Here is a 26,738-nt window from a genome sequence, read left to right on the forward strand (position 1 = left end):
TCAGACTCTGAAGAGTCACAAGTTTCCATTATTGTCTTTCTAACCTTCTGTCTGTATCCTTTCTGTATTCTTTAGTATAGTTTAGTACATCATTCTTTTATATAATATAGATCATAAAATAATAAATTTATCTTCTGAGAACATGGAGTCAGATTCATCATTCCTTCCCTTGTCAGGGGTCCCTGAAAATACCACAGGGACACTGCACACCCAGAGGGGACACTGCACACCCAGAAGGGACAGTGCACACCCAGGGGTGACAGAGGTGCAGCTATCAGCTCCCTGCCCACCCAGATGTCCCCAAGACAGCAGTATCATTCTGCTCTCCTCCCTCCTGGGCATGTTGCAAAAAGTGGGGGGGTGTCTCATAAACAGGTGACCCCACCCCAGTGAGCCAGGGTGTGTTTCTGCCTCCCACACCAGCCCTCAGCCCTTGGGAAAGGTGCTGGGGCACCTGGAGCTGATCCACGGCTGCCCCTCACCAGCTCTGGGGTGTGTGTTGGGGTGGGGAGCTGTCCCACACAGCTGTAAATTCTGGGAACCCTCCCTCCTCCTTTAGGGCTGCCAGGTGTTTTATCACACAGATAAGCGTTTCAACACCCCCTTCCACTGATTACCAGGTGTGGATTGCAGGTGGAAGCAACTTTCTCTCTCTCACACATACAAACAAGCACGGGTGAACCCCACCTTCTTCAGTTTTGGGGGAGCATTGGGGTTCCTCTCCCACCAGGGTGACTGCAGGTTGTTGGCCCTGTGCTCCTGTGCAGGGTGACAGCAGGAGGAGTTTTGGGGGTGTCAGGAATCCTACAAGGCAGCAGGATGAGTTTTGGGGGTACCAGGAACCCCATGAGGCAGCAGGATGAGTTTTGGGGGTGTCTTGCCTTCCTCCTCAATGCCCCATGGGGCTGTAGGATGTCACACACACACAGGGACACAGGCTGTGTCTGAGGGTGTCACACACACAGGGAAGGGACACAGGCTGTGTCTGAGGGTGTCACACACAAACAGGGACAGGGACACAGGCTGTGTCTGAGGGTGTCACACAGTTTTACACTCTGAGCACGTCACAGTGTCACACGCCATGTCACACACAGGGTGTGACGTTCTGTGTCTGAAGATGTCACACGCTCAGTGTTACACATTGTGTTTGTTGGTGTCACACAGTGTCACACTCTGTGCCACACTGTCACTCGCTATGTCACACTCTCAGTGTCACACAGTGTCACACACTCACCATGTCACACGCTATGTCACATGGTGTCTCTGTAACACACAATGTCCCACACTATGTCACATGCTGTCACACTGTTCTGTCACACTCATTGTTACATGCTATGTCACACACTCAGTGTCACTATCGCATTCTCAGTGCCACACACTGTCTCTGTCACACTGTTTTACATGTTATCTCACACACACTCAGTGTCACCTGCTGTGTGTGCCACACACTGTGTCACAATGTCTCTGTCACATACAGGGTCACATGCTGTGTCACACTGTGTCATATGCTGTGTCACACTCTTGGCGTCACATGCTGTCTCTGTCACACACTCACAGTGTCACACTCAGTGTCACACACTACATCAAATATTCTGTGTCACATGCTATGTCACACTCAGTGTCACATGCTATGTCACACACTCAATGTCACACTCTGTGTCACATGCTCTCAGTGAGCCACACTCACTGTCATTCTTGGTGTCCCTGCCATATGTCCATGTCACACACTGAGTGTCACACACTATGTCCCACTCACATTGTCCCACACTATCTTCCACACTCTTCACGTCACCCAGTCTGTGTCACACACTCTGTGTCACATGCTCTCACAGTCCACACACTGTCACCCACTGTCCATGTCACACACTGTGTCACACGCTCTCAGTGTCCCACACTGTGTCCCACACTCTCAGTGCCACACACTATGTCACACCCACATTGTCCCACATTCTTTGTGTCACTCACTGTCCGTGTCCCACACTCAGTGTCATATACTGTCCGTGTCACATGCTCAGTGTCACATGCTCTCAGTGTCCCACACTGTGTCCCATATTCTCAGTGTCACCTGCTGTCCATGTCACACACTCAGTGTCCCACACTATATCCCACGCTCTCACTGTCCCACACTGTGTCACTCGCTGTCCGTGTCACACGCTCAGTGTCCCACACTGTGTCCCACACTCAGTATCACACTATGTCACACTCACACTGTGTGTGTCCCACACTATGTCCCACACGCTCTGTGTCCCTTACTGTCCGTGTCACTCTCAGTGTCCTACACTGTGTCCCACACTCTCAGTGTCCCACATAGTGTCCCTCGCTGTCCGTGTCACTCTGAGTGTCCGGCACAGTGTCCCCAGCTCCCGCTGTCCCCTCGGCGTCCCCGTTCCGTTCCGTTCCGTGCCCGCCCCGCCGCCGCTCCGCCCCCGCCCGCGTCGCGCCGCGCGTGACGAGAGGCGGCGCCGCCCCCGCCCGCTCGGAGCCGGCGGCGGCTGCGGCAGCGCGGCCGGGCCGGGGCGCGGAGCGGGAGCGGGAGCGGAGCGGGGCGGAGCGGGGCGGGAGCGGGGGCGGGCGGGGCGAGGCCAGGCGGCCCCGCCGGGCAGGGCGCGCTGCGGCATGGATTACCCCGAGCCCGGCTCGCCGCAGGGCGCTCGGCACCTGCCCGGCCAAGCCGGCGGCTTCGGCAGCGGCGGCTACGAGCGGCCGAGCCGCGGCGAGGAGGAGGAAGCGGCGGAGGAGGAGGAGGAGGAGGAGGCGGCTGCCCGCGCCCGCCCGCCCCGCCGCCCGCAGCCGCCGCTCCACGCCGCGCTCTCCACCTCCTCCTCCGAGGGCGACCCCGAGCCGGCGGCGCCGCCGCGGGAGCGCAGCCTCAGCGACGAGGCCGCCGCCGGAGACTTCGACTCGGCCGAGTCCGGCGCGTCGCTGCGGTACTCGACGGGCACGGGCGGCGAGGGCAGCGAGGGCGAGGGCGCGGGGCTGGGCAGCAGCGACAGCGGCGGCAGCGGCTTCTCGCTGGCGGCCAGCGCGCTGCCCGAGAGGCGGCGGCCGGGCGGCGGCCGGCCCCGCTATGAGGTGGTGCGGGAGCTGGGCGCCGAGGAGGTGCGCTGGTTCTACCGCGAGGACCGCAAGACCTGGAAGCCCTTCATCGGCTACGACTCGCTGCGCATCGAGCTGGCCTTCCGCGCCCTGGGCGGCAGCGGCGGCGGCGGGGAGCCGGCAGCCGTGGAGCCGGTGTGCGTGAGAAGCGGGCTCTACGAGGTGGACGTGGCCAGCGCCGAGAGCTACCCCGTCTATTGGAACCGTGAGTGCCGCCGTGCCGAGGCGGAGGGAGGGTGGTCGTGGTGCCCGGGAGGCTTTCCGGGCATCCCCCGTGAGCGCGGAGCCTGCGCTGGGTGACCCCGCCGCGGGGACACCGGGTGAGACACCGGGTGGCCTTTGGTGCCCCGGTCACTCTTACTGCCGGTGTGTTCCTGTATAAGGGATTTAGGATAAATCATCCAGAGAGAGAGGACTCGCGGTGCGCATCTCCAGCAGGTCCCTGAGCGAGGAGGGAGTGGGAATTCCCTTTCCGAGGCTCAGGGACACTTGTGAGGGAAAAGACTTGGGCATCCCTGAGAGAGGGGACTCTGGGCCATCCCCCTGCCCGAGGATGAGCGGTACCTCCAGTCAGGGTGTTCTGAGCACATCAGCCATTCCAGCAGCACAGGGACTGAGCATCTTCCCCTTCTCAGCTCCCCCTGCACACAAGCATGAAGGACACGATCTGGGGCATGCACCTGGCACCAGAGACTTGGAAAAGGGAGATCTGGGCATCTGCTCGGTTCTTGGCATGTGTGGAAGAAAGTGGGAGGGAAGGTGGCAGAGAACCTTCTTATGCTCTGCTTTTCCGAAGCAGAGGGTGAGTGAGGGTGGGTATTTGCCTTCAGCACTCTCCCAGTTCCCTCCCTGCCCACCTTTCCTCCAGAAGGAGCAGAGTGGAAACATCAGGTGTTTGTCCACTCTCTCCTCCCCACAGATGTGTCTTTGATCCTCATCTTCAGTGAGGAATGATGGAAGCAAGGGTTGTCCCTCTGTGACCCTTGTCCTCTGCATTAGGGAAATTATGATCTTGTGCTTTATATTTCATTTCTTCTCACCTGCCCTCTGGGAGGAGGCATGAAGTGGGATTTTTCCTCCTTCCTCTTGGAGGAATTGCAACAGGCATCTCATACACACATAATCCTTAATTCCTACTCTTCCAATAAAGGGAAATATGTTTCACCCCCTCACCTTCAAAATGAGGTAAGAATACACCCCCTGTGCCACCCTTCCCCTTGCATTTGTGTGTCCTTGTGGAGCAGAAATGAAAGAGGGGCAGAGACCCCATTTCCCTGCACTTTTCCCCTGGTGTGAAGGGCTCAGGGGTCTTGCTGGACAAGTGAACCCCTGTTTTCCTGAGGGTGACAAGCTGTGCTCATCTGCTGGTGCTGAGGATTTGCTTTCCAACTGCATTCCCTCAAGGACAAGGGGGATGTGATGGAGCAGAGTGAGCTGCAGAGGAGCTGAGCGTGTCCTGGCATGGGCTTGGCAGAGGGGCAGGCAGGTTTCTCCCATCTTGAGACTCAGATGAGGGTCTCAGGGGAACAGCAGAGCTGTTTCAGGGATGAAAACCAGGGCTTTCTGTTGTTTTCCCTCTTAATTTATCAGCCTCTCTACAGGGGAGAGCTCCCTAAATGACAATACAGTTCACTTGTGGGACAGTTTGTCTTTCAAATCATCACCCCAGCAGACAGACAGCGAGCAGAGGTCTCAGCCCACACAAATTCTGAGCTAGAGGAGCCTGGGCACCGCTTCTTGAGCAGAAACTGGAGCTGCTTCTCCCTGTCACCACGCTGAAGCCCCTTGCTGTTGGCTCTGGCTGCAGCTCCACATGGTTCCTGGGGAGAGAAGATGCAGGACAGCCAGGGGAGGAGGAATCTGCTGAAACTGTGCCTGGGGAGAGAGGGGAAGCAGTGAGCAGAGCTGTCAGGTGAGGCAGGATTGCTCCTGGTAATGGGAGCAAGAGGCTGCACTCGTCAGCAGCTTAAAGGTTTAATTTCTTGACACCATGCCTTGTCCATTTTGGAAGCTGATTCAGTCTCATTAAGCCCGAGGAGCAGATGTTTCAGATGACAGCATGGGCTGTGCAGAGACGATTTCTGGTGCTGGGAAGGAGAGATTCCCAGAGGTTAGCACCAGAGGCAGGGAGGAATAAACTGCTGGGCCCGAGCAGACTAATGACAGGGATGATTTCTAGCCCTCAGAAAGCTGATTAAGGGCAGTGCTCAAGTCTTTTCTTATTAGCAGGTCCAGTCCTTTGCAAGGCTGAGATCAACTTTTGGTCTTTCAAGGGGCTTCTGGTGCCTTCTGCTTTAACTTCCTTACTGCACATTTCCTTGCCTCTATTCCCTCTTGAGTGCCTTTCTCCCGTTCTTCCTGACTGCTGCATGCAGATCTGAGAAAACAGCAAGGTCAGATCCCAGGATTCAGTCTTATCTGTGCTTTTGAAGGCCTTGGTGGAGCCATAATTCCCATATTATTCCTGTTTGCTAGCACGTGTGTAATTCTGGATCCAAAGGGTGGCTGCTGCCCTGATGTGGATGTGTCAAACCAGCTGTGAGTAAGGCAGGAGAATTCTCCTCTCTGACCACACAGGCATGAGGTATGATGAGTGCAACTGCCTTAAAATGTGCTGAGGTGCTTGTTGGAGAGTACAGAAACTTCTGGCTGGTTTTGCTGATTCATGGTTCAGCTCAGAGCAAAGGTCAAAAGCTTTTCTCTTTGTTTTTTTGCCCTTTTTCCTGCATGTGCTGGACTCTCACACAGCCACCATACTGAGCACTTGGTTCCTCAGCTGGCAATTCCTGGGGCATCACAGTGCCAGGGAATTGTTGGTTATAGCTTGGCAGGTGCTGGAATATTTATTTTCATATCTGCATTTTAAGCTGGCTGCAGGATTCGTTGGTAACATCAGGAATATATATCAGCCTGAGTTACAATTTGAGCAGATTAATTACTGAGAATTTCATCCTTACCTTGTGACCTCTGGGATTTATTTAATTAGTGCTGTAGAACCAGCAAAAATGGTTCAAGAGGATGAAAATTATTAATGTAGGCTTTCAGATAAATCAGTCTTTTGGAGCAGGGCTGTTTTTTTGTTTTCTGTGGAGATGACAAGTGTGATATTTTATACAGGGGTCTTCTGTTTAAATCTTAAATTACCCAGCCCTTTTCAGCCCTCCCAGTTGAAGAGGGCTGCTTTACAACCATGTTGCTCTGGAGTTTGTCCGTGGAGTTTTCAAAGTCCTGTGTGAGTCTGTTCAGTCTGTGTTCTGTGAATTTTTGGGTGACTCTTCTCTGTTTTCTGGCACGTGGGTTTGTCCCATGCAACCCTTGTCCTGTCAGGTATTTGCTTTTTCCAGGCTTTTCTTCATGGGTACGTTGTAAAGTTGCCTGTATTTATTTTAATTATTCCACTCCAAGACAAAGATTTGGTACAGTTGGAAATTTTTTTTGTTTGTTTTTGTAATGTGTATTATTTTTCTACCTAACAGTAGCTGAAGTCTATTAAGTAAAAAGCCAATTTTCATGTTTAAAACCAAATTTGTTTAGTAGAACCATCCCTGAGTGAAGATGTATAGAAATAACAGATATTTTACTGACTTTAATCTGGAAATACCTCTGAATACAGAATGGACCACTGGGTCTTAAAATTAAGATCTTTCTGCTCAGACTGGAATTGGGCTGCTTTAAAAAACCATTTTAGCTGCCTTCTTGATCAAGATGAAAATTAAGGGAATGAAATCAAGAGTTTATCGTTGTTTGTGACTTTCATTTGGTTTAGTCTGGTTTTAGCAGTGTTTTTTGTCATTTTACAGCACACTTAAATGTTGGTTTTAGTGTGTTGGACAGTCTTTGAACTTGGTTGATAACAATTTCCTTTCTATAAAGGACCTTTTGATTGAAGGCTGAAGTCCTGAATGAAATTTTATGGCTTTTTTTTTATCTCTAGGTGTGTAATCCTTTGGCAAATAAAACACTGACAGTTCACTTTGTAAAGGTGAAACGCTGCTTTCACTACTCAAAATCTTTCTGGGTTCTTTTTTGTGCTGTTTTTACTGGGCCATCCTTTCAAAAACATCTTGTAGCTTAATTTTTGGCCAATTCCTTCCTGACCAAAAGGCCTGGAAGTGTTCCTGGACAGGGTTTGGAGCACCCTGGGCCAGTGGAAGGTGTCCCTGCCATGGCAGGGATGGAATGGGATGGGATTTAAGGTTCTTTCCAACCCAAACCACTCTGGGATCCTGTGACCTAACACACCTAGATGAAATAACTTCCAGATTTGCAGTGTTCCATGTATTAAATCACATTTGTTTGTGTGTATTTTCAGGTTTTTTTGTGGCCTCTCAGCAGAGAGAGCTTGAGAGTTTTGAGGTGCTTTCACTAGGCCTGGGTTGAGGTGGCAGCACTTGGGATGTGTTTCTGAGAGCAAGTTTCTTCCCTGAGCTCAGCTTTTATGTTTCATTAAACCATATTTCATCAAAATTAATCTGTCTTTCTCCTTTAAATGGGACCAAAATAATTCTCCAGTGGATGGCTCAGCTGCAGCAGAGTAGCTGAGGAAGGACATGGCTTGGGAAGTTGTGCTTGTCCTTTGATGTGGGCCAGCACTTTTCCTGCTGGATTTGGTCCACAAGGATGAAGGCAGACGTGTAGGGAATATTTGGATTACAAATTGTGTTTTCTACTGTAACTGTGGCAGCAGGAAATGTTTGTGGCATGAGAAGGATGAGTTCTGCTCTGAATTCATTCAGGCCTGAACTTGGGTTGGACAGTGCTGAGATCAAAGGAATGGGGTGGGATCGAATTTGGAGGTGACAGAGTTGAATTAAGGACCGGTGACAGGTGAATTTTTGTGTGTGTGATGCTCTTTTAGGTAAAAATAACACTGAAAGCACCAACTGAACCAACACCTTGTCCACAGCTCTTGGAGGAGCGCAGGGATGTGTGAGAGCTGGGCCAGTTAGTGAAGAGAGGGCCTAGATGGAAAAAATAATCTGCAAAAGAGCAAGAAATTAAAATAAGAAGCAAGAGCAAGAAATTAAAATAAGCAGGAGCAGTTCTCAGAGAATCTGTAAGGCTGAAAACAGTGAGGGTGACGGAGTGGTTTGAGAAAAGGTCACTGCTGTGATGGGATCTGTGTGAGGGGCTGGGGAGCAGAAACTCCACGGATTTTGTAAATAGCACGATTAGTGAACACATAAACACAAGGTTCAAGTGGGATCCCCGGCAGTGAAATTTACAATGAAAGAAACTAAAAGTGTTGCCCAGAGAAGCTGTGGCTGCCCCTGAAGGTCCCAGGCCAGGTTGGACAGGGCTTGGAGCCACCTGCGACAGTGGAAGGTGTCCCTGCCATGCCAGGGGGGTCTTCAAGGTCCCTCCCAAACAAAACCATGCTGGGTTTCTGTGAAAATCCTGCTGGTTTTCTGGTAGGGGAAACCCTGCAGAGGTTGTAAATGAAGGAAAATTTAAACATGGGGATGAAGAGTTAGGGAATTCTGGAGTTGGCCTGAAGAACATGGAGGAAGGAAGGGAGTACAGGAGGAGAGCATAGAAAAATAATCCCTGTGGTGGAGAAGGGAGGGGTTGAAGCCATGCAAAGGCACAATAACCTTTGCTGTCATCTTGTTCATTAGTGGCAGGCATGAGGTGTACACTGAGACAATTGTGCTCTTTATTTTGGAAGATATTCCAGGAACCTCTTGTTCCAAGTGTTTGTGTGCGCTGGCAGAGCTGGGGAGCGCAGCAGGGTTTTCAGGAGAGCACACTCGGAGTGTGAGGGTGGCATTGTGCAAAAGCCCTGTGGCATTTTGGGGATGGGCTGGGAGCACACACAAACACTTGGAACAAGAGGTCATGTGGCTCAGGAATTGTTCTTTTGTGTTTTTTAAAAAATGCAGGTGTCCCTGGTGGTAAAGAGCTGATAAAGGACAAACTCAGTGGTTCCAGCAGCAAATACCACTGGTGAAAGGGCTTCAGAGCACTGGATTGAAGTTGAGTGAACTGATTTAATGGATAAGAATTAAATAAAAATACAATTCTAAAACTGCAGCCCATTTCATGTTTTGATAGTCTAAAGTTGTTGGTTTTTTTTTATTATTTCTGATGAGTTCTTTCTGCTTGGCATGGCCTGTAAGGTGAGCTTTAAGATCTTGGCTTGGACCATCAGGATCAGGTCTGTGGAAAGAACAACTGTGGAAATGGTAATTAAACTGTTACCTTAAAGCAGGAAAATCCTTCCTGACAAAATTATGTCCTGGAGCCAGGCTGGGAGAGCTGGGAATGTTCCCCTGGAGAGGAGAAGGCTCCAGGGAGAGCTCAGAGCCCCTGGCAGGGCCTGAAGGGGCTCCAGGAGAGCTGGAGAGGGACTGGGGACAAGGGATGGAGGGACAGGAGCCAGGGAATGGCTCCCAGTGCCAGAGGGCAGCGATGGGTGGGAGATTGGGAATTGGGAATTCCTGGCTGGGCTGGAATTGCCAGAGCAGCTGTGGCTGCCCCTGGATCCCTGGCAGTGCCCAAGGCCAGGCTGGACAGGGCTTGGAGCACCCTGGGACAGTGGAAGGTGTCCCTGCCATGGCAGGGGGTGGAACAAAATAATTTTGAATTTCCCTCCCAACCCAAATAATTTTGTGATTCTGTGTTTTTGGATGATTTGCAGTTGATTACTTGGAGCACGTTTTATCACTTTTTGTGGAGTTCCTTCTGTGTTTGACTGGAACCAGCCCCACAGAGGAGCTTTTCATTCCTCTTCATAGTATGAAGCAATTAAAAACAGTTCAGGGAAAAACACTTTTAGGCTGTTGCTGGAATACTTGAGGCAGTCTTGGTAAATCAGAGGCAATTCCATGTTTGCAGCAGAGAAAAAAAATCTATTCCTGCCTCTGGGATCCAGCAATGGAGCCAGCACTGAGGCTCACAGGTTGGGCTGCTCTGGAAGGAAAATCCCACCTGTGCCAGTGGGACTGAAACTCAAATATAACTTGCACCTGGAATTTACAAATTGCTTCAATGGAGCAACTGGGAGTTACTGGATGAACCAGCAAAATGATGATTTTCACTGCTCAGTGAGTGAAATCTCTGTTCAGCTCAGGCTCTGTGTCCCTCTGAAGGTTCCTGAGGTTTCACCCCAGAACTCCTCTGCAGGATTTTCCCTTCTGGCAGAGCAGGACAGGACAGGTCACACCTGGCTGTGGTTGGGCAAAGGGAGGTCACCAGGCTGGCATAAAACAAATGGTTCTGTTTATTTAAGAGTCAGTCACCTGCTGTGCTCTGAAATAAAGTGGGGGAGAGCTAGAAACGTGTGCAATGTTAAACTTTTTTTTTAAAAAAGTTTTTTTTTTTAAAGTTTTAAGTGTGTTACGTTAGGTAGCAAACGTGAAATAATGCAATTTTAGTTTGGGGCTGTTTTATTACAACATCACCATCCTCACAGACAAGAATTTCTTCCACGTATCTAACCTAAATTCCAGTTCTTTCTGTTTGAACTCTTATCTCCTTGTCCTACCCCTAAAATTCTTGATGAAATATACCCAGAACATGATTTTAGGCTTGATATAATAGGAATGGATAACAAAATTTTAAAACATTCTGTAACAGCACCCTTGATATTATTCTGGAATATATTTTTGTGTATATTTTTGTATATATTTTGTATATATTTATTTATTTAGATAGGCACTGCCACAGGTTGCCCAGAGAAGTGTTTCAGGCCAGGTCCTTGGTACATGTATGAGCCCTTCATTATTTAACTTAATATAAAACTTTCAGTTTTATAAAAGAAAAGTTAACTTTTAACTATAACTGAAAAGTTAATATAAAACTTTCAGTTTTAGATGCCACATTTGCAGCCCCAAAGTTGCCTTCAGCTTGTGCAGATTTTATTCTCGCATGCTGCAAATTGTTTGCCACTGCAGGAAGAAGGAAATGAAATTTAAGGAAATGTTACAGCACCAAAAAAAGCAGGAATATGAAATTACTACACTGAAAAACATCTCGACCTGGTGGTGTTTTATAAGCTTGTGTTTCTTGCCTCACTTCTTGGTTTTGGGCTTGGAGAGCTGGGAGTTGTCAATTTGAGCAGAGCACCAGCTTTAATTTAAATTTCTGAGCCTCTGAATATTCTATTAACCTTTTAGGTCTCATTTGTGGGCAAATCATCATAAGTGTCTTGGGGCTGATGGCTGCAGAGTGCCAGGAGTGCCTGGGCTGGGCCAGCAGTGAGTTCTTATCTCTGAGTTATCTCACTTTGAATCAAGGCTGGTCCTGGAAGAGGCTCCTTTGAGCTGTGCAAAATTGAAATTTAAGGCTATGCCTTGTCCAGCGATGTGGTGGCAGGAAATGAATGATGGAATTTTTATTTTAGAAGGGAAATTAAGGCAAATTCTGCTCAGTTATGACTTTATTGCGATGGATTAGCCAGGTTTTTATTCCAGTTTCTATTAGATGTGAGGAGTAGCTGGGTTTACACATACACGACACGCACATGCTGTAGTTTTTATGTTGCCTACAGTTTTTATTTTAACATAATTCTCGTTACTCAGAGGATTTTGGTGATTATCATAATGCAAATCACTCATGTTCTTATCACACCATTAATTACAGCACTTGTATTCTTTTATTCTTTGGATTTTCAGGGGGGAAAAAAGACCCATTTGTGCAAAAATAAATAAATCCTTTGTTGCAGAATAAATCTCTTAAACTGATTTCCTCCAGAAGTGGTAAAATACGTGTGACTAATTAAAATTAAGTGGTTTTCATCTACTTTAAATCTCCACCATTCAGCTTTATTTAGAAATTCTTTTATAAATAAACCATGGAAGTGTATAACCAGTCAAATATGTTGATATCTTTCGGTCTGAAGCACTGCCAGCTGCAGATTATATGGTGTAAGACTTAAGGCAGTAAAGAAATCAAGGCAAATCCTTTCCTAGGGATTGAGATTGTAGGGATAAGGATAAATAACTCTTCATGTTATAGATTTGGGATTCTGTATTGACAAAAAATAAATGAAATTACAACATGATGTAATTCCAGTGTCTAACTCTTCCATAAAACAAAAGTAAGTGAAAGAATGGAGTTTAAGCTTTCTGAAATATCTGAGTATGCAAGACATTAATGAATTTATTGAAGGTGGATAAGTGAGTGGTAAAATATTGGTGAAATTGGGTGCTGAGATGGCAATCCTGGTTCATCACTTTTTAATGCTCTTTACTGTCATGAGTTTGCATCAAATCTTCTGGACTAAACTTGGGAGTTTTTCAGTGACAGCCCTGTGCAGGATTAAACAGAGGAGCTGTGGTTAGGAGCCTCTTTCCCAGAGTCACACATTTCACTGAAAAATCCCTTTTTTGTGTGTGAAATGATTTCCCCATCCCATCCAGAGTATTGCATGGAATTACCACGGATGCACTTCCCTGTCCTCATTAACTGAAGTCTCATTTGCTTTTGGGGACCTTTAGAACTCTGGTTGTTGTTGGTTTTCTCAGTTTTTACAGAGATGGAGTAACTGAGAGGTGTTTTAAAAGATTTTATTCCATTATCAGTCTTGATGAATAATGAGAGACAAGAGATGAAAAACTTAATGCTGTTTTATCAGAAGCTCACTTATTTCTTGGTCACAATACCTTATCAATGTTTTTCAGCCTATTAACTTTTGCTACACAATGTTATTACTTCTAACACCAATCACCTGTGTCTTTATCCCATGTGGTCCTAGTACAATGCGTCTTTCACAGTCCTAATTCTCTAAAATATCTGGGTTTTTTGCAAGGCCATTATTTTGAAACATGTTGAAACTTGTTTCTAGTTCAGTCTCTCAACAAGTTGTCATAGAATTGGAGGTTTTCAGGGAGTCTTGGGATGGTTTGGGGTTGGAAGGGGCCTTAAATCCCATCCAGTTCCACCCCTGCCATGGCAGGGACACCTCCCACTGTCCCAGGCTGCTCCAAGCCCCAATGTCCAGCCTGGCCTTGGGCACTGCCAGGGATCCAGGGGCAACCTCCCCACCCTAATTTCTCCCTAATATTCCCTCCCAATCTCCCCTTTTTTAGTTTAAAACCATTCCCTGTGTCCTGTCCCTCCCTCCCTTGTCCCCAGTCCCTCTGCAGCTCTCCTGGAGCCCCTTCAGGGGCCCTGAGCTCTCCCTGGAGCCTTCTCCTCTCCGGGTGAGCACCCCCAGCTCTCCCAGCCTGGCTCCAAAATGTGATTTTGTGTGCTGTGATCCCAGATTCGATGCTCTCAGCTCTGCAGGGCTCTGTGTTCAGGTTTCTGAGAGCCAAGTTGTGCTGCTGATGGCAGGAAATGTCATTTTCTGCCTTCCTCCTCCTCCTGCCCTTCCAGGGGCTTTTCTCTTGAGGTTTTCCTGTAGCTCAGGGTTCAAACCTGCCCCCCTCAGCTTGTGATGGGAAATAAAAGCAGTTTGTGGTTCAGGCTGGTTTGGCTGCTCTGAGTGTGTGCAACTGCTTAAAGGAAGGAATAGGAAAAAGAAAAAAAGGCAATTCCTTGCTCCCCCCAAAATCCCACAGAGCTGGAAAACAGAACAACAGAACTACCCCACTCTGTTTTTCAAACCTCCTTAATTGTCTTTGGAACTAAAAATAATTTATATTTGCGTATTAACACCCTTTCCAAAGTCTAATATCATATTTATTCCCAAACTCAAGTGTTCTGCAGAGATTTCATGTGAAAATTTTTCTCATTTCAAACAGTTTTTCCTGGCTGAGCCTTTCTGGGAAGGGCTCAGGTTCTGTTTGAGAGCTGCTGTTGAGTGCTCTGGACTGTTCTTGTAAGGAACCACTCTGGGAAAGTTTCTCTCAGGCAAAAAGAGCCTGAAAATATTTACTCTAGTACTTGATGGTTAGAATTTTAGCAATCTGTAGGTGGAAATTCCCATGTGAAAAACTTGAAGCCCTTCAAAACTGAAAAAGAGGTGTCTTGTATTCACTTAGTTTGGAGTACAAAATAGTATTCGTATGATTATTATTTAAAAAAAAAAACATATTTCTGCCTGTGGATTCAGTGAATGGAGCCTCATCAGGCTGCTTAGTCAAGAATTAAGGAATTGCTCACAGATTTTCCCAGTGAGGATTAACATCTGACAGAGCCCTGTCACTGCTGCAGCCACAATGGGAGCCTTTATGTCCCCTCACATTTCATTTCTTCCTACAGACACAGCTTTGTTTGGCAGGGCAGCCTGGCTGGATGTGTGTGCACTGAAAAATGTGGATTTCTGACAGGTGTAAAATGTCTGGGAATACAGCAAAGGTTGAGGAAAGAGCCTGGTGTGGTTAACTTTCAGTTCATGAAAAATAAATATTCATCTTTCACCCTGCATTGATGGGTGTAGACTCCCAAATTCGTCTAAATTTTCATGAAATATTGAATTTTCTGCGTGACTTGTGCACTTTGCAGCTACTCAGAAATTTGGTTTTTCTCATGTTTTCAAGGATTAATTTCCTTGAAATTAATTTTGAAATTTCCTAGCCCCGTGGGGAGATTATTTCGAGATGATTTTCCTTTTGTTTTTGTGACTTGTTGATTCAGCGGTCTGAGGGATGAAAAATTCGGAGGATTTTAGAGGTTCTGAGTGGGTTTGGGAGGTGTTTTCCGTTCTCTGTCAGGTTCTCAGCTGGCAGCAGTTGGTGTGGGAGTGACTTTGGGCACAGCCAGCGCCTGTGCCGTGTCTGTGGTGGGGGCAGCACAGAACCAGAGGTTTTGGGACACAGAGCTTTGGGACCAGACCAAAAATCCCTGCCCGTGGCTGGCTCACCTCACCCAGCTGTGCTGGCAGATCAGAGAGATCCCTCCTGTGCTCAGTCACTCTGAAATATGTTGTTTCATGTTTAATTACACCTGAATTTCATTTACTGTGTGTTTGCATCTATTGTTCCTTTTCCAATTTCTCCTTTACAGCTTTTTTCTACCCTGTTCCAGGTCAGAGCAGATCTTGGAACAGTGAAGCTATTTTTTTCCCCTTCATCTCCTTTTTTTTTAAGCCTTTTTTTGTGGTTGAGTTCTTATTTGCTTTGTGGAACTAAAACTTTGTGGTCAGTGTAGCACACACAGGATGTTTGGTTTTGGCTGAGTCAGTCTATACAAACATATATATATATGTATATATATATATATGTGTGTGTATATATATGTATATATATTATATATATAAATGTATATGTGTGTATATATTAATATATATGTGTGTATATGTATAATAATATATAAAATATATATGTATATATTTCTTTATAGAATATCTATTTGTATACATATATTTGTATAAATGTGTATAAAAATATATAAATATATATAAATAAATATATAAATATATAAATATATAAATATATAAATATATAAATATATAAATGGGACCAGTGACCTCCAGTGCACACTGGGAGTGTACATGTATGTATATATATGTGTGTGTGTGTGTATATATATGTGTATATACATATATATGTGTGTATATATGTATATATATATATATATATATATATATACATACATACATGTACACTCCCAGTGTGCACTGGAGGTCTCTGGTCCCACTGCTCTGTGCTCTCAGCAAACCCAAATCTTTGTTAATCCCATAAAAACCTGGATTTGGGGTCTTTGAAGCTTGTGGGTCACTGAATTTCTCCTTGGTTTTCCAGATGTAGGAGGAGGAATTCAAAGCTGAATTACAATGGATGTTACTGTCCTGGGTGTAAGAGGGGAGTTTTTACTCTCTGTAGTTAGTGTGGGCAATATTTAAGCTCCGTTTGATATAGAATAAACCTCAAGTTATATTTTTTAAGAGATTTTTCTTCTGCCATGTGCACAGCAAATGCTGAGCCCCCACTTTCCTCATTTGGAGAACTGAAACTGAAACAAGAACAGCAATAACCAAAACCAGCCCTCAGTAAAACACTGGATTTAATTAAAAAAAAAAAAAAAACAACTTGAATTTTTAAATACCACCATTTATGCTAATTGATGTGTAATTTGGGTTGTTGGAAGTGCCCTGGAAGTGTCCCAGACCAGGCTGGGCAGGGCTTGGAGTAAACTGGGCTAGTGGAAAGTGTCACTGCCATGGCAGGGGGTGGCACTGGGTGCATTTTAAAGTCTCTTCCAACCTAGAACATTCTGGAATTCTGTTTTTCTGTCCCTCTCTCCCATCCTCACACACAGCTGGGAAATCTCATTAGCTCAGGTTTGCAGATTACACTCCATTTCCTGCTCTCAGTTTGTGATTTGTTGCTTTAAAAAACCCTCTTTTTTTGTATTTTTATTTTTTTAGAGTCTGAAAAGATCCCTGTCATGCGTGGCCAGTGGTTTATTGATGGGACTTGGCAACCCCTGGAAGAGGAGGAAAGTAATTTAATAGAGCAGGAGCACCTCAACCGCTTCAAAGGCCAGCAGCTGCAGGAGAGCTTTGATATGGAAATATCCAAACCTGTTGATGGGAAGGAGGGTAAGATTGTTTAGATCACTATAATACATTTTTTTGGACACTTGAGGTCTGCTTTTCCTAAGTAACAATGTGATTTGCTTAGGTTTTTGATCCTGTAAATTGGGGAACATCAGTTTGTTGTCCCATTTTCCAGTGTGGGATTTCCCGCTGCATGCAGCATGTTTGGGGAATGCTGTAAAAATGAAAGTTATGTTCCCATTGTGTTTCATATCTTCTAATTGTGTTTGAAATCTCATTTCAAACTAAAATCTCTTTATGGGACAAGAGGAGTCAGTGTCCAAAGGCAAACTGGCTGATTGCTCTCTGCAATCCCTCATTCTCTCAGCATCCCTAATTCTGCCCTGAAGGGAGTGGGATAATTTTTACAAATCACATTCCACTTTCCATTTTGATTCAGGCTGGATTTATCAGTTTTCAGCTGCAGTAAATCTTGGGCATGCATTCTTTTGGGAAGTCCTTACATTTTAATGGGCAGGCTGAGGACGTTCAGGTAGTGTTGCTGAGAATCTTGGTCTGCTGCATGGAACATTTTCAAAATTCCTGAAATTACTGGTCTGTTATTTAATGTACACAGTTGAATTGATTGCTCAGAGCAGGTGTTGCACAGCAAAAAATCACAATTTTTGGCCTTCACACTTTTGGCTGTCTCTTGCTTGAACAATCTACAAACCACAAGCTTCAAGTACAGAAAGCCCTTAAGATATCTCAGCAGGGATTTGGTTGTGTTGTTCTTTACAAAGAAACTTTATTTTTGAAGTGGAGCTTTGTGCAGAGCAGTCACACCGTGTGGGAATGGCTGTGTTTTGGCCACACAAGTAAAGCCTTGTTCATAAATTGGAAGCCCAGCAATAAATTCTGTAATCACTGTAATGAAAACCAAAGTGTCATTTCTTGATTTAGGGAGTTTTTTCAGCATTACTGACAGTTTCTAACTCCTCTTTAAAACTAGTGAGGACTTTATGAATATTTTTTTCCTTATTTGTGCTACTTTAAAAGATCTTTTCACCTGGCCAAGGCTGCAGAACAATTTTCTGCTAGAACAGCTCTGTCCAAAAGGTGCATGAAGTGATGTGAGCCCAGAGCCACAGCTCTGTGCCTTTGCAATCATCATTCTGGAAAGGCACTTTACCTGTATTTCTGATTTATTGTCCCAGAGGCACAAAGCTCAGGGTTGTTAGTGCCAGGGATTTATGGTTTTTCACATGGAAAGCAAATCTTTGTGGTTCCTGAGTGCTCCCAGCCTTTGGTAGTTTAATTTTTGAGGGAAGGCTGCAGTGGTACTTGGGTTCTCCTTATAGAGTAAATCAGAGAGGTCAGGGTTGGAATTTTTTTCAGATAAAGTCTGGACTATGAACAGAAATTTTTGGATTTGATGCTGGATGGACTGGGGAGTGTGATGAAAAAGATATGACCACTGATACTTATGAAAATGTAAAAGATCAGAAAAAGAAAGTCCAAATTCAGGTGCCAGTGCCTTTTCTAAAGCCAAAGTCAGAGAAGAAAAAAGGCAAAACCAAAAAGCAAACCCCCAAAAAACAAAACAAAACGAAAAAAACCAAACAAACCCCAAGCTATGTATGGCATCACTTCAGTGGTATATATGTCAAGTCACCAGCAGGTTCCAACAAGGGTTTTTGGTAGTAATAGGAGAGTTGCAGGACAATTACAGCTGACAGTGTGTGAAAAGTGGCTTTGTCATTCTAATTTGCCTCTCAATGCCTCCTGGATCCTCTGGCATCCACAAATGCCATCTGCAGTGGCACTGGGAGAAGCTCTGCAACTGGTGAAATAAACAAAATTAGCTGAATTCAGTCTGTAAATTTCTTAAATGCTCCATTTTGCTGTAATTGCATCCTGTGTGAAGCAGTTTTTGGTGCCATCAGGGTTTACAGGTACCTGTTGTTTATGATTAGTGAAAGTTGAGATAAATCTGGAAGTATCCATTGGGAAGCAGTGATTGTTCCCAGTGCTGTGATAAAACCTTGTGAGGGATGAAAAACTGACCAGGCCCTGTGATTCCTCAGCAAAATTCATACAAGGTGCTCTAACAGCCCCTTTGTACCAAGGATTACTCCAGTAATTAAATTTATTAATTGTATTAAATTTATTAATTCTGATTCATTTATTAATCCTGGATTGCAGCATGTTAACAAGGAAATCACCAAGCTTCATCCAGGGCTTTTGGTGGTGATAGGAGGGAAAAATGCCCCCTAATTACACTGTTAATCCCAGCAAACCTTCTTCTGAAAGTGCAGAATTATTCAGGAGGAAGGTCTCCAACCTGCAGCTAACAAATAACGTGATGCCCATGCTGATATTTGTGTTATTCTTTACAAAGAAAAGTTTGTTGTATTCTTTTGGGAGCACAAGGAGCTTTAAATGCAGAAGGGAACAGAAAGCACAAGGGACTAGAAAGCATAGATGACAGGGAGTGATTCCCCAGGCTCTGTTTTCCATGGGGCAGCCTGGAGATCACTCCTTTGCTGAGCAATCTGTAGTTTGCATTTTGATTTTCATCCTCACAAAGTATTTGATTTCATGCCTTGCAAAACGAGCTTGGTTTATGGTGCCTGATGCCAGTGGCTCCTCTTGGTGCCTGATCCCCTTCAGTGCATCATGTAAATTATTGTTGTAGTGGCAGGGTGCAGAAATGGGGCATTTTATGATCAAAAGGAGCTTGGGCAGCAGGTGAAAGGAGGGAATTGTCCCCCCTGCTCTGCTGAGACCCCTCTGGAATTCTGTTCCTGCTCTGGAGCCAGGCTGGGAGAGCTGGGGGTGCTCAACAGGAGAGGAGAAGCTTCAGGAGAGCTCAGAGCCCTTTCCAGGGCACCAGGAAAGCTGGAGAGGGACACCTATGTGGCAGTAAATAAGTTTAAAATTTACAGAATGACAGAAGATTTATAAACTGCCTTTTCTTCATGTTAGGCAGGCAGTGAGTTCAGCACCTATCTGAAGTGGCCCATCAAAGGAAAAGCATTTTGCAGAGATTTCTGGCATATCCAGGCTGTTGTCAGATAAAACAAAACCAGTTAGGTTCCTATCATCCATTGCTCCATGACCTTTTTCAGGTATATTCATTTAGTGATGATGGAGTGAAGCTGAAAACTTTATTTATGAGATAGGAAGGTATAAAAATGTGGTTTTTGTTGACAGAGTGACGAAACTATTTCTTGTCCCCTTAAAAAGGAAATAAGCCCAGACATTTCTCTCCTCAATGAGGTGAAAAGACATCTCACAGGACCTGGGGGACTTCACCTCAAACTTAAGGATGGCTAATGGGACAGAAGCCAAAAAGTCCAGCCTGGGCAATTTACTAGAAAAAGAAGAAAACAAAAAAACCAATCACTTTTGTGAGGTGTTCTACCAGGGGCCTCTTGCACCTAGATCAGTTTTTCTCTGTAAAGAGTTTTGTTATTTTGCCTTTTATTAAAACCTTTTTGTTTCCAGCACTCCCACGGAAGCCATCCTGCTGATTTTATGCCTTAGCTCAGCTACCTCAGACTATCTTGGGTTAAATAGATCTCCAAAAGCTTGTGAGACCTGGCTCGAGGAGACCCATATTTCAGGAAGGTGGGATAGGAACAGATACAGCTCTTGGTACTTGCACAGAGAGATGCTCAAAATTCAGCTGGAAATCAGCCAAGCAACCTGATTCAAACCTGAAATTGGATCTGACTTTGAAGTTGATGCTGATCTGTGAAGAGGATTGGAGCAGATGAACCCCAGCAGTGCATCTGCCAAAAAATAGCCTGTGATTCCATGATAGACATAGAGAAATAAAAAATCCTGCCAGTTAGAATTAATATTTCGATGCATTGATTTTGAGACAGCAGAACTCTGTTGGGTTTTTTCTTACAGAATTTCAGTGTGTGGTCAAGGCCACAAAACCTCTGAAAATTGCATTTGGGAGAGCTGATTTTTTTTTTTGTCTTGGCTTTCAAATAGTATTTTCTCACTGTATAAAAAATTCATATAGATTTTTGGCACAGCCAAGTTAACCTTTAGATGGGAAATTCCTGTTCATAGACTTGGAGAGTTGTGCAGGTCAGGAGGGATCTCTGGGGATGCTCAAACCCAACCTCCCTGCTCTGATGAGAGCAGCTTGCTCAGGATGTTTCCTGTGGGATTTTCAGTCTCTCCAGCAACAGACTCCACAACCCCTCTGAGCAGCCTGTTCAGTATTTTACCACCCTCACCGTGAAAAGCAATTTTTCCTCTACTTTCCTGGACCTTCCTGTGTTGATTCTTCCTGAGGGAAGTAAAAAGCCAGTGCGATATTGCAAATTAAGTTATTCTGTGGAATCCCCAGTGCTGTAGCTCTGAGAATTTATTTTGATTTTCCTCCCCCCAGAGAAGTGATGTGCAGCAATAAATACATTTCATTTACACCTGCCCTGAGAGCTGTGGGCACACCTGGGGCAGGTGACACAAGTGTGGGATGTCACTCACTTTGCTGGAGTGCTGAAACCTTGCAGAACAGGGCAAGAACAGGAGAATTTGTCTAATCTAACTTTTAACCATCCTCTTACACTCTTTAGGGGGAAAAAACCCCAGAGTTGTGCTTAAAGTGGGGTTTTTAGTGCACATTTAGGAAGGGTCAGTGTGTTCTACCCTGTACCAGGGAGGGGATGATGCTTTAGGTGTCTCTGGTGGCACCATGTCCCACTGCCTCTTACTGATGCCTTTACCTCTGCTGTGATGTCATAACTGCTTGTGAACAGTGAAAATATTGAGTTTGGGACTTGCTACAAAATCTCTTGGTTTTTTGTTTTTTTTTTTAATATATACATTTTAGTTCTTTTTAGAAAATGTGACTTTTTCCTTTTTTTTTTTTCTGAAAATGGTGATACTAATGAAAAAAAAATGACACCCCTTTTAAAAATTTTACTTTGAAGCTCAGTGTTTTTACTTTTAGTTCTCTACTACCTCCCTCCCTTCTCCCTCCCTTCTTTGTTCAAATGGAGAGGATATAAGGAGAAATCAGATGCTGCATGTCTTAAGAGAAAGCATTCCCAAGGTACAGTAATTGGAGATTTCTTTTTTTTAATTTTTTTTTTTTTTTGGTAGTGCTCCTGGCTTAGGAAGCTTTAAATACTAGTTTGCTTGTTAGATTTACATGCTTCAGGGTTTTTTTGAGCTGTATCCATGCAATTTCTTTCCAAGGGGAAGGAAAAAGCATCCTAAAGCTTAGAGGAAAAGTAGAAGTGTTGTGAGGCCTAGAGAGAAGTAGATGCTCATAGTGTCATGCAGTAATTCCTATTAGAATTGTTTGTGGCTGATGAAAACTGTGAATATTTGTTTCTTGCACTCTTTGGTGTGATTTGGCTTTTCCAATGAAATAAAAGGGATTTTTTTTTAGGATTGCAGCAGGCCTGGGGTGAGATTCATTCTGTCAGAGAAGGAACGGAGGGTTCCTTCCAGATAATGTTTTGTTTGCTGCTTTCTTTGGGATAATAATCTTTAATTTTAAGTTATAATTCATTTTTGCTGCAGCTTTGGAATGGAATGAGTCCCCTGGAATAGGGGAAGCTGTGTGGATTATAGCTCAGGGCTGCTGAGCTGCAGAAAACAGCCCTGACCTTTGCAGCAGCTCAAGTCCTGCAAATTTATTTCAGAAAGTGGGGGGAGGTCCTGCAGGAGCCATTAATGATTGCAGGAGGCTCCAAGTTCTTCTCACTGGGCTCTCTCTGCCTCTGCTAAAGCCAAGAGTGATTAAACTTTCACTGACTTCTAAAACCTTTAATTTAAAATGTAAATGCACGTGGTAGGCTTGGAGTTGTTCTTGTCATACCTTGTGTTCTTGTGGCTCCTGGGGATGTTGTGAACTCTTGAGAATTTATTTTGACATGCATAAATGTTTGCCTTTTGGCTTCCTTTAATTATTTTTTTATATGATTGGGTCCAAATGGAAAATGCCAGAAATCAAAATGTTTTGCGGTAAACTTTTTCCTGCCTCTTCTCACACAGTGGACCCAAGTCTGTTAAAGGTGAATCAGTGTAATTCAAGCAATAAGAAAGGAGTTCTGCCTTTTCTTTTGTAAATTGAAATTCTAAAATTATGTTGTGCATTTGTTTTCCTTTCAAATCATGCTCAGTTGTGGTAATGAATGTGCTCAGATTAAAAAGAAATTGAAATTAGGTGGTTGTGTGACAAATAGTGACAGTGATGAATTGAGAGGTGATGAAGCACAATGTATAAATGACAGCAATGTGAGACATTTTTAATTAAGAGTAATGGCCTTTTTAATGGCTCTTTTTTAAAAAACAAATAAGAAAAGGTTTTTAAATCTACAGGTTTCTGTAGCAGAACCTGAGATTCATTTCAGAAGGAACAACAGCAGCCAAATTATGTTCTCAACTCCCTGTACCATGTGTCAGGCTTTTGTGTGGCACCTGCTGCTTGCAAGACAGACAAATTTAAAAATCCTTGGGGAAAAAAAAAGAATGCATGAGAGGTTTTGAGACAGTCTGTATCCCTGCTCTGGTCTCTATCCTGGCTGGAATGACAGTGCCTTTGTCCTTGGAGGCAGAGTCAGCCCTGAGCACCTCAAAGCTGCTTTTCCCTGGATTGATTTTGGACTCGAGCACCATCAGACTCTGGGGAGGAAAGATCCACCCTGTGCTTTGCTCTTGGCAGGTGGATGAGAGCATCAAGGAGAGAAGCAGGCATTTAGCTAAAAAAGGTGTTTAATTGTGAGCAGGAGGTGCTCAGGGTGGGAGGACGTTTCCATGTGCACAACACAGTGCAGGGTTTCTGCTCCTCTGTTATTCTCCATTTTTTTGACTCAAGATGGATCAAAAGCCTCATAGAGATCAAGTTCTGCAAGGCTTTAGGAATACCTGTTCTGTGTTTTAAGGTTCCTTTTTCAGATTTCAACATTTTAGGGGGATTTTTTTCCCTCAGGGTTCATCTCTCTTGGTGAAACTGAGTTTGTGTGATAGCAACCATTGATTTCTTCAGCTGAAAGAAATCCTTTCCTGATCCCATCTTCCATCTCCAGCAGGGCTGAGCTTTTCACATGCTCACACTGTAGGTGTCTGTCTTGGTTGATGCTCCTGAAAAATGTTTCATTTCTAAGTTCTGGCTACAAAAGAACCCAAAATTTGGCCTCATCTCCAAGGCCTTGGCCTTCAATCCCTGACTAAAATCCCAGTGGGCTTGAGCTGGAAGGGACCTTAAATCCCATCTCATTCCACACCTTCCCAGATTGCTCCAAGCCCCAGTGTCCAACCTGGCTTTGGACACTTCAGGGATCCAGGGGCAGCCACAGCTTCTCTGGGCAACCTCAGGGCCTCCCCACCCTGAGGAAGGAATTTCTTCCTTAAATCTCATCTGAATCTCTCTTCCTTTAGTTTTAAACCCTTCCCTCTTGTCCTTTCTCTATCTCCCCATGTTAAAAGTTTTTCTCCCTCTTTTAAAATCCCCCTCCATGTTCTTGGAGTGTGGTATTTTCAGGGTCTCCCATGACAGGAAGGAAATGATGAACCTGACTCCATGTTCTTAGAAGGCTAATTTATTATTACATTATATTATATTATATTATATTATATTATATTATATTATATTATATTATATTATATTATATTATATTATATTATATTATATTATACTAAGCTATACTAAAGAATAGAGAAAGGATACAGACAGAAGGCTTAACAAGATAATAATGAAAAATCTGTGACTCTCTCCAGAGCCCCAACACAGCTGGCTGTGATTGGTCATTAAGTTAAAACAATTCACATGAAACCAATCAAACAATCACCTGTTGGAGAAACACTCTCCAAACCACGGTCCAAAGCAGCAAGACACAGGAGAAGCAAATCAGATAATTCTTGTTTTCATTTTTCTCTGAGGCTTCTCGGCTTCCCAGAAGACAAAATCCTGGTGAAGGGATTTTTCCAGAAAACATAACAGTGACATTGGAGGCTGCTGCAGGGTTTTCCCAGAGCCTTCTCTTCTCCAGAAAAATGTGTGCAGGGGTTTTCTGCAGGGTTTTTCTGCATCTGGGGAAGATGCACCTGCAGAGGGATGTCTGTGGGAGTGCTGTCAGTGCCAGGGCGGTGCCACATGGGAACAAATCCATGAGAAATCAGGTCCAGAGGGAGATTTCTGTCCCTGTGGATTTATGGACATGCAGATCTCAGTGAAGCTCAGCACCATTCCAGCCTGGTACCCTGCAGAGACCCCTCAGGTGTGGAATTTGTGCTCCTGCAGGATGCAGAGGGATCCAGGGGCAGCCACAGCTTCTCTGGGCAACCTCAGGGCCTCCCCACCCCGAGTGAGGAATTTCTTCCTTAAGTCTAATCTAAATCTCTCTTCCTTTAGTTTGAAACCCTTCCCTCTTCTCCTCTCTCTATCTTCCCATGTGTAAAAAGTTTTTCTCCCTCTTTTAAAATCCAAGTTCTTGGAGTCAGGTCCAGAGGGAGATTTCTGTCCCCACGCATTTATGGACAGTCAGCTCTCAGTGAAGCTGAGCACCATCCCAGGCTGGTACCCTGCAGAGGCCCCTCAGGTGTGCAATTTGTGCTCCTGGAGGATGAGCAAGAAGAGATTCATTCCCCTGTGCCTCTGCTGCTGCCTCATCTGCGTTCTGCCCTGGGCTCCCTCAGCCAGGCTGTGGCACACCCTGGTGGCTCCCTGACACCTGGGACACCCTGAGCTGCCACTCTGAGCCCTCTGGAACCTCTCAGGACAGTCCTTCTGTCAGTCCTGTCCTCTCCTCATCCTCACAAAACAGCACTTTCCCTTCCTCAGGCTCAGCTTCACACCAGCTGTCAGTCTGTAAAATCCCATGACTGCAAAGCACGCTTAGAATATTTTATTTTATTTTTTTTTAGGATGTTTCTTTTCAGACTGCTGTCAAACCCTCCCAAAAGACACGTTTTTGTGTTCCCTGTCTCACTGTGAACACCCCCTGGGGCTGTCAGCAGCAGAAGCTCCTTTTGGTTGAACTCTCAAGGGTTTAAATAATCCCCTCACTGTCAAACAATCACAGAATCAAATCCCTGAAAGATTTAGGCTGGAAGGGGCCTTAAAGCTCATCCAGTGCCACCCCTGCCATGGGCAGGGACACCTTCCAGGCTGCTCCAAGCCCTGTCCAGCCTGGCCTTGGGCACTGCCAGGGATCTGGGCACCCTGTGCCAGGGCTTCGCCACCCTCACAGGGCAGAATTTCTGCCCAATATCCAACCTAAACCTGCTCTTTTCCAGTTAAAATCCATTCCCTGTGTCCTGTCCCTCCATCCCTTGTCTGCAGTTCCTCTCCAGCTCTCCTGGAGCCCCTTCAGGCCTTGGAAGGGGCTCTGTGTTGAGTTTTGTCTTCTTTTTATCACAAGGTCATCACAAGATGGTGTTTCTTGTTGGGACTCAGATGTTTATCAGTTCTTATCTCTGTCACAGTCTCACAGACCCTGAGTTCTGCAGCACTTCACTCTAACAAACTAAAAATGGAGCCCCATCTCTCTCTCTCTAAGGCCTTTTAAGGATAAACTTAAGAATTAAGTGTCCAATTAATTAAGGTGTCCAATTAAGAAATGACACCTGAATTATTTTCACTTTTAACCCAATAACCAACCACCCATGGCTGCAATGGGGACTTTTTATCCAATTACACAAAAACACCCAAACCCATGGAGAAGAAGGTGAAGAAGAAGGAGCAGTCTCTGCCCTAAAACCTCCATCTTGTTTTATATCTATTACCATATTCTAAACCCTTAAACTCTGAGTTTTCCACCCTGTGATATCACACACTTCTGTTCAAACCCCACACCCACAATCCCAGTTCTGTCATTCCATTCTGGAAGCTTCTCCACACCTCAGGTCAGTGCAGTGTTCTCCTGGGGGTCAGAGCCTGGCAGCACAGAAAGTCTGGAATTCTCAGCAATTCCCAGGGTTCCAACAGCTCTGAGCTCTCCCTGGATCCTTTTCTTCTCCAGCCTGAGCCCCCCCAGCTCTGTGCTGGTGACATTTCTCTGGATGCAGCCCTGGGCACGTTTGGCCTGCAGACACACATGGCTGGGTCCTGTTGATCTTCTCATCCCCCAGCACCCCCAAATCCTCCTCCCTGGGGCTGCTCTCCATCCATTCTCCCTCCAGCCTCAATTTGTGCTTGGGATTGCCCTGACCCACGTGCAGAACCTCACACTTGGCCCTGCTGAACTTCATTTGAAATACTTTGGTTCTTCCACATCTTGTAGATGTTGATGTTCCTTCC

At 45.2% G+C, this 26,738-nt stretch overlaps 1 protein-coding gene across 1 annotated transcript in view; it reads left to right on the forward strand.

Annotated features, from left to right (window-relative positions):
• The first annotated feature begins 2,616 nt into the window (after window positions 1-2,616).
• The window catches only part of DDHD1 (DDHD domain containing 1), a 68,376-nt gene continuing 44,254 nt past the window's right edge, over window positions 2,617-26,738 (forward strand). The window contains exons 1-2 of the mRNA XM_054286749.1: window positions 2,617-3,301; window positions 16,352-16,525. Coding sequence (XP_054142724.1) covers window positions 2,617-3,301; window positions 16,352-16,525 — 859 coding nt within the window. The remainder of the gene's footprint in view (window positions 3,302-16,351; window positions 16,526-26,738) is intronic.

The sequence above is a fragment of the Melozone crissalis genome, unplaced genomic scaffold, assembly GCF_028551555.1.
Source record: "Melozone crissalis strain CALT ecotype California unplaced genomic scaffold, PUWL_Pcris_2 ptg000056l_1, whole genome shotgun sequence".
Classification (NCBI taxonomy): Eukaryota; Metazoa; Chordata; class Aves; order Passeriformes; family Passerellidae; genus Melozone; species Melozone crissalis.